This window comes from Myodes glareolus, chromosome 6 (genome assembly GCF_982192425.1).
Source record: "Myodes glareolus chromosome 6, mMyoGla1.1, whole genome shotgun sequence".
Taxonomy (NCBI): Eukaryota; Metazoa; Chordata; class Mammalia; order Rodentia; family Cricetidae; genus Myodes; species Myodes glareolus.
Genome location: NC_142031.1, coordinates 39,279,663 through 39,290,620, shown reverse-complemented (window position 1 = coordinate 39,290,620; position 10,958 = coordinate 39,279,663). Strand labels below are relative to the sequence as shown.

General features: G+C 51.2%; 1 protein-coding gene across 6 annotated transcripts in view; it reads right to left on the bottom strand.

Moving 5' to 3' along the window:
* Positions 1 to 1,991: 1,991 nt before the first annotated feature.
* Positions 1,992 to 10,958, bottom strand: part of Elmod3 (ELMO domain containing 3) — a 42,292-nt gene continuing 33,325 nt past the window's right edge. For 5 of the 6 annotated variants that reach the window (XM_087907129.1, XM_087907128.1, XM_087907133.1 and 2 more), the window contains 3 exons: positions 4,765 to 4,841; positions 4,389 to 4,516; positions 1,992 to 2,969 (listed from right to left, as the gene is read on the bottom strand). In XM_087907129.1, the coding sequence (XP_087763255.1) occupies positions 2,767 to 2,969; positions 4,389 to 4,516; positions 4,765 to 4,841 (408 nt within the window). In that variant the 3' untranslated portion in view covers positions 1,992 to 2,766. The remainder of the gene's footprint in view (positions 2,970 to 4,388; positions 4,517 to 4,764; positions 4,842 to 10,958) is intronic. The other variant, XM_087907132.1, reaches the window with a different exon arrangement.

Here is a 10,958-nt window from a genome sequence, read left to right as displayed (position 1 = left end):
GGCTGTGGCTGCGGCTGAGGATGGATTTCTGTTCAAGCTAGTACTTCCTCAGGGCCCCAGTAAACACCCACGAGGCAGTTTTAAATGATTACACTAACCCAGCAACGTCCTTGAGCAGGGCCAACTGTCCTCTCTTACTCCACTGGGTTTTGTGTTTGGCTCATCAGCCCAGAGCTGGTGTGTGTGTGTGTGTGTGTGTGTGTGTGTGTGTGTGTGTGTGTGTGAGAGAGAGAGAGAGAGATAGAGAGAGAGAGAGAGAGAGAGAGAGAGAGAGAGAGAGAGAGAGAAGCACCACTCTATAATGGAGAAGCCCTATTTCTGATCCTTGCTTGCCTGTGGAGTGTGTGTATGAAAAGCACCAGCCTAGTGGAGAGGCCCTTGTTGTTTCCCTGGCCACAGCCCTAGTTCTATTTCTTGTTAATGACAATATGGAATAGCAGAGAAAAGAAGGCAGAGAGTGTGTGCTGGGCAGAGTGAGTGAGCCAGGTATGGTGGTACCTGTCTGTAACCCTGACATACTTAGGAGGTAGAGGGAGGTGGATCATGCCTTTAGCCTTTGATACACAGTGAGTTAAGGTCAGCCTTGGCTATGTGACAGCCCGACTCAAAAGAAACAAGCTAGAGAGGGTGAGGGAGCTGTCACAAAGAGGCCCCGCCCTGCAGGGCATGGCAAGAGTGGTGTCTGGGTGAGCCTGGGCCAGAGGCTGAGGCCCAGCAGCAGCTGCCCTGCACGTCCCTCCTGTGTCCCAAGTGTGACTGCGGCTCTGCGCCGTGGCACTGGATTCTTCCGTCCCACACAGAGCCAGAACATCTAATCAAGTTCATCTTCCTGAAGCTGCGCCAAAGAGCTCGTCTGTGAACCCTCCCCTCGGTCTCCCTAAGACATGCCGGACGGGAAGTACCCAGTGATTCTCCCGAGGAAGGCGGTCCTTCCTATCCCCCCAAAAGACAGCTCTTCAGCTTTCAGAGGCCTGCACCCCCAACCCACCCCCCAGGAGAACAGACTGCTGAGCTACCCTGAAGCTGCACGCACCCTGGTCAGGACGAAGGGCCCTGCTGGGTGCTGGCTCCCTTCCAGCCGGCCCTCCTCGTGTCCCTGTGGCCCTGGGACCCTGTGCTTCCAGCCGACGCTGCGGAGCAAGGAAAAGGGACAGTAGCCAAGCAAGTACCCAAACTGACTCGGGCCTGGGCTGCCTCCTAACCTCTCCCAGCCCAGTGACCTTGCTGACCTCTCTGCTGGTCGCTGAAGGTGGGAGCTACAGGAAGAGACACGGTAACAAAGCCTTCTAACTGAGACCCTGTAAATATGCAGAGGGCCGACAGCAGGGCATTGTCGCGGGCACACTGGGAGGGGGCCTCTATGGGTGCCATCTCCGGAGTGGTCTGAAACAGCAGTAGAGATGGACACAGGCTTCTACAGCTTCACTCGGAAGCCAGAGGAGCTCAGGGGGCCTGAGGCTCACCGGTCGTTAGGTGGGGGACTGAGGTGAGGGAGTATCAGCCAGGCCCCGGAGCAAATGCAGGCAAAGCCTGGGGTGGATTCCACACTGGTCAACCCTAACAAGAGTCACCAGGCTCACTGGCTAGAGTAGGCAGGAGGTCTCCTGGCCTGGGTGGGCAACTTGGCTTAGCAGGCAAGGAGCTTGCCACAAAAGCCGGTCGACCTGGTTTTAATCTCCAGAAACGAAAGGTTGAAGGAGAGAACCAACGTCGCAAGCCGTCTACTGATTCTCACACGTCAAGTGTGTGCCCCACACCCCGTATCATACACACAATAATAATAATAATAAAGGACGTCTCCAGGCCTGCAGGTGCAGCCAGGGGAACTCGGATGGCAGGCAGCCAGGGTGCAGGAAGCCTCTCCATCCTGGGGCCTGAGGAGCCTGCAAGCCCACGGCACCCTAGGTGCTAACCTGCCTGGCTCAATCTGGTCCTTAGACAACGGGACACAGCAAGGTCCCAAAAGAACTGTCTTGGAAGAAAACACTAGGTACTACAACAGTTCCTTTATTCTAAAACTGCTGGTGGACGAGCGAGTTCCCATCGCCTCTCTGTCAGGCCAGATAACCATTGTTAACCTGGTGCGCGGTCTCCATAGGATCCGCGGCCTGTGGGCGGTGGGAATTGGGCGCTGCGATGACTAACTCGTCTAGCTAGCCGAGTGCTCATTTCTAAATCACAAACAATGGTGGGCAGGGGGAGGGGGAGAAAGGTGGGAACAAGTGTCCTGGAAGAACAGAAGGGCCTGCCCATCAATCAGTCGCTTTTTCCTGTGTTGTGCTGCCCCCTGCTGGCGGACGGTATTGTTGTCTCTGCCTTTCCAATTCCAACCTCAAGACATTGCTGGGGAGTCAGAATCCTAGCAACAACTTGCTGGGTCTCTCTCGGCGCAAAGGTGTAGACTGGATGTGTAGGCCGTTCAGACGCGGCTGTTCGACTTTACGGCCTGTTCATGCCCCCTGAGATATCGGGAGCCCAGCCCTGTGAACTGGGGCCCAGCTAGGAACAGACGACTCCTTGCTTCAAGGAGGTTAATTTTAGCTGCCGAATGAGCTATGTTGGTGTAGAAACTTAAGCTTCACTACCCACAAGTGGGAGCATCCTAATGTCACCTGCAGATGCAGGAAGGGTTTAGTCCCAGACACGATTCCTCAGGTGTGAAAGCTCCAGCGACCCAGACGGCCTCTCTGGGAATGGTCTCCGTGGTGGGTCAGACCAACCCTGGTCTCCGGGGTGGGTCAGATCAACCCTGGTCTCCGTGGTGGGTCAGATCAACCCCGCGCTCTCAGATGAGTGAGACTGCATGTCACAGACACCTGTGAAGGTCAGGTCCCTGGAGTGAGGCCCTTGTGATCCAGAGCACTTCTGTGCCCCCAACAAGGAGGCCTGTCCTTTTGACACCCGGGCTAGGTAAACATCCAGAGTCTTGAGCAGCCGTTTGGGGCTCTTCTTGGCCAATACTTCCAAGTCTGGAACAGAGGAGATGGGGGAACTGAAGGCTTAGGGGTATCTGTGGGGGGGGGGGGGCACAAGGTCTCAAGTCCAATGGCTCTGTGAACACAACCAACCTCTGTCCTTGAGAGACACGAGTAAAGCAGTCAACAAAGATGGCAAAACCAGACAGGGCCCAGGGACCGCTTCTCCCTGTGACACAGACCTCAACTCCGTAGAATCACTCCAACTGCTAGACCTTAGCTTTCACATCTTTTAGTTTAAAACTTGTTTTATTGTGTATGTATGAGGTTTTGCTTAAATGCATGTCTGTGTAGCACATGTGCCTGATGCCTACGGAGGTCAGAGGGCACCAGAGCCCCTGGAACTGCAGCCATAGATGGCTGTGAGCCACCACATGGGTGCTGGGTTAGAGGTCAGTCCTCTGGAAGAGTGATCTTAATTGCTGAGCCGTCTCTCTAGCCCTAGGTCTCACGGTTCAGTTCTGTTCTGTTTGAGACAGGTCTCCTGCAGGCCCTGAGCTTCTCATCCTCCGGTCTCTACCTACTAAGTGGCTTGTGCTATCACACATGGTTTATGAAGCACTGGGTGGGGATTGGGCCCAGGGCTCCTGCATGCCAGGCAGGAGCTTTAACAACAGCACCACGTTCCCAGCCCAAACTCTGATTGGTTGGATGCTTTCAAGACTTACTAGTCTTTAAAGCATGCATAGAGGTTTGACTGTGGGTGCGTGCCCATGAGTGTGGGAGCCTGCAGAGGCCAGGGGAACAGCAGCTCCCTGCAGCTGGAGTCACAGGCAAATGTGAGCTGCCCACCATGGGTGCTGGGAACCAAACGGGGTCCCCTGCAAGAGCAGCAGGCCATCTGAACCGCCGAGCCATTTTGCCAGTCCTGTTTTGTTGTCTTTTGAAACAGGGTCTTAATATGTAGCCCAGGCTGGCCTTGAACTCAAAGAGATCTGGCCGCACTCTGTCTATTGAGCTTTCAAGTTTTGGTTCAGAAGATGTGGGGGTTTTGTTGTTTGATGTGATCGACAGGAGCCACCCATGCTCAAGGCTGCAATCCCAGAGCAGGGAAACAGAGGCAGGATTGTAGCCTGGCTACAGTATGAGACACTATCTCAAAAATAGAAACAAAAATAACTATCAGGCATATATGGCCAGAGCCTGTTGTGCATGCCTGGAGTCTCTGTATTCAGGAGGCAGAGGCAGATGGACTGCCATACATTCATGGTCATTCTGGTCTACACAGCAAGTTCCAGCTCAGACACGGCCTTACAGGGAGACCCTGCTTCTTCGACACACAAATGACAAGCAAGGGAACGGATGCATATAGAAGAAAGGGTGGCAGAGAAGGGGAGAGCGACCCCAGGGCTTTCTGAGGGATGGGAGGGGAAGGAGAGGAGAGGAAAATGCAGCTCTACAGAAGGTGCCCACCTTTGAGGACAAAGCCTGAGTCTGAGATAGTCCTCTGCTGGATCCTCCACACTTGTGCCAGGTGAAGGAAGGTGGCTGCGTAGAAGCTGTTCACCACTGGGATGACCTTCTGTCGCCGGTTACATTCCCTACGGGACAAAGGAAGTGACCTGCTCCGCCACAGATGAACCTGACACACCAGTGCCCCCTTCCCAGCCTGTCTGGTCACCTCACCCCAGTGTTCCCCAAGCAGTGGGGCATCCGGGTCAGGTTAGGGAGGTGAGGTGGCTGGTGCAGGGGGATTATCTGAGAGCCAGCAGGCAACAGGGCTGTGGAGACCGGAGCACAGATGGTGCTGGACCAGGCTCGGCTGGTCACTCTGATCCCAGGGACTCACCTGGAGAGACACTCTTCCCTCAGGGCCTGGATGGCAATGCGGGTGATGTTCACAGACATCAGACAGAAAGGGAATTGCTGGAAGGGAGGGTCAAAGGTCAGTGGTCAGTCAGCTCTGGCCTTGTGCATCTCCTCTGCCTTGGGTGGCTGGCAGGAACGGCCGGTTGCCGTTACTGCTTTCCACCTTACGTGCCAAAACACTTAACTGGGAACTAAGGCCTGGAATCTAGGGTTCCATATGAAGCTAGTCCAAACTAGTTCTGTATCCAACTCCCTCTTTTTTCTTTTTCTTTTTTTAAAGACTGGGTTTCACAGATCTCATGCTTGACTTAAACTCTTTGTAGCCAAGACCGACTTTGAACTTTTTAATGATTTATTTAATGTGTATGATATGAGTGTTTTGCCTGCATGTATGTCTGTGTACCATGTGTGCACCTAGTGCCCGAGGACCCTAGAAGAAGGTGTTGGATCCCTGGGACTGGCATACAGACAGTTGTGAGCTGTCAGGTTCTCTGGAGAAGCAGTCCCCTCCTCTTTTGGTGCCATGGTAGAAAAGCTAGCCCCAGCAGAACAATAAAGAAGCTGTTCCACCTCAACCTCGTGCTCTGTGAATTCATTCAACCTGGACACCCTTCGCCGAGACTCTTGGTTCCAGCCCGCGCTGGCACAGTATGCCACCACGCCCAATCTGTGTGGGGTCGGGGGTCAAATGCAGGCCTTGTGAATGCTGAGCAAGCCTTCAGCCAACTCAACTCTATCCCATCCCCTTTGTGATTTGACACAGGGTCTCACTATGAGCCCTGGCTAGGCTGCAGCTTGCTAGGTAGACCAGGATGGCCTCGAACTTGTGTTCCTCTTGGCCCTTTTTTTTTTTTTGCATTTTCTTTTGCCTCCATGCCTGGTGGGTTTAAATAGTTTTGAATACCAAAGCACGCTGATCCAAGCATCTTTTCAGGTCCAGTTGGCCACACTCCTGAAGATTCTGGGGTGTAGTTCTGGAGTGAGGTGCTGGCTGGGGATCCCTATGTGGGCCTTTGGCAAGTGTGGATTCCAGGCCCAGTCCTCCTTCTACTTCTGAGTGCCTGCTCTGGGCGTGGACACTGTACCTCTCAGACTCTCAGAACTTCAAACTCCTTTGCTGGGAGAGGGGACACACAAGGACAGAACACAATGCTGACCAGCTGCCTCCTGGAAAGCTAGCCACGTCAGCATTGCTGCGCGGTGCCTTTTTAGAGGAGACTGAGGTGGCCCACTTCCCTCGGGACTGAGCTACTTTTCAGGTTAAAGTGTTAAAAGCTCTGGGATGCATGGAGGCTGGGGTCTCTCAGCATCTGGAGGTTTGAGTCAATCTTCTTTTTTTTGAGTCAGGTTTCTCTGTGTTGCCCTGACTGTCCCAGAACTCACTCTATAGACCAGGCTGGCCTTGAACTCAGAGATCTGCCTGCCTCTGCCTTCCTAGTGCAGGGGTTAAAGGTGTGCGCCACCACTACCACTACAGCCCCGCCTGAGTCGATTCTCTTTTATCAGGGGCACAATGGGCACCTGAAACTTAAATTCTCTCTTAAGTTCTTTTTTTTAAAAAATGTTTTTAACTTTCCATGTATGGGTACATTGCCTGTATATATGTCTGTGTACCAGGTATGCCCGGTAGGTCAAAAGGTGCTACTCTCCTGTGCCTGGAGCTGCAGAGAGTTGAAAGGTGCCATTTGGGTGCTGGAAATCAACCTGGGTCCTCTGGTAGCCATTGCTCTTAATCACTGAGTCATCGCTCTGGCCCATAAGTTTTTCTTAACTATATGCATGTATTTATTCGTGTACATGCATGTATGGGCACATGCAATGGCACGTGTGAAGGTCAGAGGACAGTTTGGAGGAGTCAGTTTTCTTTTGGCTGTGATTCTTGGGGATTGAACTCAAGCCACCGTATGGTGGTGTATCATTTATATCTTAATAGATAAAGCTGCCTGAAGACCAGAGCCCAAAGCAGCTAGCTACCCTAGTCAGCCATACCGTCAGGCAGTGGTGGCACACACCTTCAATCCCAGCAGCCACCCTAGTTAGCCATAGAGGCCGGGCGGTGGTGGTGCTGCCTTTAATACCAGCAGCCACCCTAGTTAGCCATAGAGGCTGGGCGGTGGTGGTGCTGCCTTTAATACCAGCAGCCACCCTAGTTAGCCATAGAGGCCAGGCGGTGGTGGTGCCATCTTTAATACCAGCACTAGAGAGGAATATAAGGCGGGATGAGACAGGAACTCACTCTTTCAGTCTGAAGATTTCACAGAGGTAAGTGCTCTCTAGGGGTGTGGCTGCGTTGCTCTTCAGGTTGAACCCCAATATCTGTCTCTGGGTTTTATTATCTGTGCTATATCACTGGGCTTGGCAGCAAGGGCCTTTACCTGCTATCTCAACAGCCCTCAGCCATGGTTTTTAGGAGTAAACAGACTTGGCTTCTGGTTGGCCATGTCTCGTAGACTGCATCTGGAAAACTCCATGTTTTGGAGGTTCCTAGAGCTGGGGTCAAACTTCACACTGCTATTTGTTGTGTTCTGAGACAGGGTCTTTCTATGTGGTCCCCACCGGCCTCAACATCAGCAGTTCTCCCCCCCACCCCCCAGTGCAGGTTTCACGGGGAAACACTGGAATTGCTAGTCAGGGGTGTGCAGTAACGGCTAGTCAGGGGTATGTAGTAATGGATTGGGAGGCAGCAGGGGATCGCTGAAGGTTAGCAGACATCAGGTGGCTCATGACCACCTTAACTGTAGTTCCAGGGGATCTGATGCCTCTAGCTCTGCAGGTACATGCACACACACACACACACACACACACACATACACACACACACACACACTATAGGTACACACACACAAAAAGTAGATGAGTGAAAATTTGAGGGTAAACAGGATATTTGCATAATTTCAAAGTATTTTCTGTAAGATGGTTATTTATTTAGTTTTATGAGACTGGGTTTCTCTGTAGCTTTGAAACCTGTCCTAGAACTAGCTCTTGTAGACCAGGCTAGCCCCAAACTCACAGAGATCTGCCTGCCTCTGCCTCCCAAGTGCTGGGATTAAAGACGTCGCCACCATTGCCCGACTAAGATGGTTATAATTGTAAGGGGAAAATAGAAGCTTTATTTAAATAGACATAAACCAGAGGCCTCCATCTTAACCAAAGCTAACATCACAGAAGTGTGTTCTCCTTAGTACCAGACACCCAGAAAAGCATATAACATACGTGGTGCCATTTTGCCTCAAATGCATACCTCCAATCTAATTTTAAAAAAAAAAAAACAATGAGACAAACCTAAACTGAGGGATATTCCACAGAATAACTGACCATGGGCCCTTTAATATGCCAGGGCTGTAAAGGACAAACAGGCTGGAAGAGATCAGGAGACATGACAAGATGCAATGATACAAGCGCCAACCATGACAGCACAAAGTGCGACCAGAACAGAGGCTGCACAGGTATGCACAGGTATGCACAGGTATGCACAGGTATGCACAGGTATGCACAGGTATGCACAGGTATGCACAGGTATGCACAGGTATGCACAGGTATGCACAGGTATGCACAGGTATGCATAGTTAATCACTCTGTGTGTGTGACCCCCACACTGGTTAGAAGATTATTGGGGAAGTGTAATGAATGATATATGGCTGCTCTCTCAAGCGATCCTTTTGCAAGTTTTCTGTAAATGTAAAATTGAAAGGACACAGGCCTACTCAAGCATGGCTCTGGCAGGCCTTGCCCTTCCCCCCAGTGCCCTCAGTCTTGCTAGAAACCATCAGATGATCTAAAGCTAGCCACCAAGGTCTAGTCCCTGACTTGGCCACGTCCTCTTCCTGAGGCTGACTACCAAAATCCAGCAATCAAAAGTTCCCTTTGATTCACCTAATTAACATGCTCAATTAAAATTAAACACCTCATTCTAAAACTGGGTTTCCCCCTTTTTCTTCACGGTTAATTTTTAGGAGTTTTTATTTAACATTTCTCTCTCTCTCTCTCTCTCTCTCTCTCTCTCTCTCTCTCTCTCTCTCACACACACACACACACACACACACACACGCACACACATGCACGCATGCACAGGCACACAATGTACTTTGATCTATCCCCTTTGATACCTCACCTTAGCACATTCTCCCTAACAAGCCCCTTCCTACTTCCATCTTTTCTCGTACCCACTGCATTTAATCGGAAGTGCTTGTGTGAGCGCAGGCAAAGGGAGCTGATAGTCATTCTTGACTGTCACCAGAGAAAAACCTCTGGGCATGTCGGTGAGGGATTATCTCGGTTAGTTAACTGAGGTGGGAAGGCCCACCCTAAATATTGGTGGCACCGTCCCTTGGGCTGGTGTCCTGGACTGAGTAAGAAAGACAAAGCTGGCCATGCAGCTGCACTCCTGGTCTTCCGCTCCCTGACCACGGACACTGTGTGACCCGCCATCTGAGTCCTTCCTAAACTGCTCTATTGGGTAATCTGCCATAGCCTTGAACTACCAATTTTCCCGCCTCCACCACCTGATCAATGCCTGATCTCACCCAACTTCATTTTGTTCTTTGCCCCTTTTCATATGGTTGCTCTACCCCCCTTTCCCAGACTCCTGGCTCATGACTGGCTGCCAAGCCCATTATAAAGCTCTGTGGAACTTGGTCTGTCCCTGTCTTTACCTTTCCCCTACTTCCAAAATGTGCCACTGTGCTCCTGGCACAGCTGTTGGACTCAATGTGTGATGCTCATGGCATGATAAAGCTTCCGATTATCAGCAAATGTTCCTGTGAATAAATATTCACTCTATTTGTGGTCCTGGCACTCTGTTTCCAGGCAGTGCTGCGACACAGATGGCCATCTCCAACCCCTGGGGCTGGAGATGCGTGTGTGTGGAAGGGTGCTGTGGCCTGCTTTTAAATCATCCTCCCATTTCCCCTGCTGGCTTCTGAGTCCTGGCGCTGCTGAGGATGATCCTGACTTGTGACTGTCCGGCCTCTCCCTCCAGAGGGCTGGCATCACAGGTGTGCGCCGCGATGCCTGGTTTGTGCCGAGGACTGAACGCCAGGCCTGTGGATGTGAAGCAAACACTCTGCCAACTGAGCCACATTCCCGGCCCCTGCCCTCTCTTTAGAGACACAGTTCTACTACGTTACCCTGGCTGGCCTGTGTCTCTATGTAGACTACACTGGTCTTGAACTCACAACAGACCCATCTGCCTCTCACTCCCAGAGTACTGGGATTAAAGGTGTGGGCTACCACACTCCAGTTAATTTTTTTCTCTTTTCTTCTTAAACAGGGTCTTGTAACCCAGGTTGGCCTTGAACTTGCTATGAATCTTAGAATGACCCTGAATTTACAGGTATGCCCTAACGTGCCAGGTCCTGGGGACCTGTAATATACATTACACGGGTAAATTGTCACGTGCAGCTTGTGCATGTTGAGAGCTGACTCTTGAGAACAAGTCTCCTCGTCTCACACTCAAGCCTGTTTATCTCCAGTGTCCTCCAAGACTCCGTGTCCTGCAGCAGGCTGGCACCCCAGGTCTGGGGGGTGGGGGAGAGAGCAGCAAACAGCCAAGGGCATTAAAGACACTGCACCTTTGGGACCAGTGAAAAGGAAAACCATTTCCAACAGGTGGGAACCAGAAGCTGGAAGCTCCCCACGGAGAGATCCTGCTTTGCCCAGGGCGCTCACTTCAGCCACCATTTCTTCTGGATGTGGGAACTGCCTGATGTGATGAGCATTCTTATTTGTTACCTGATATTATTATTATTATTTATTATTATTTTGGTTTTCCAAGATAGGGTTTCTTTGTGTCGCCCTGGCTGTCCTGGAACTTGCTTTGTAGACCAGGTTAGCCTCAAACTCACGAAGATCCATCTGCCTCTGCCTCTGCCTCTTCAGTACTGGAATTAAAGGCGTGAACCATCATGCCCAGTTTATCTTTTTAAAAAAGGTTTATTTGTTTTATGTATATGAATGCTCTGTCTGCATGTACGCCTTTATGCCAGAAGAGGGCGCTGTGAGCCTGACCATGTGCTTGCTAGGAGCTGAACTCAGGACCTCTGGAAGAACAGCCAGTGCTCTTAGCTGCTGAGTCATATTTCCAGCCCAATATTTATTCTCTTATTTTTGCTTACTATATGCTTAATAAACTCACTCATTCAAAACTGAAAATATGGGCACCATATTATCTCGATA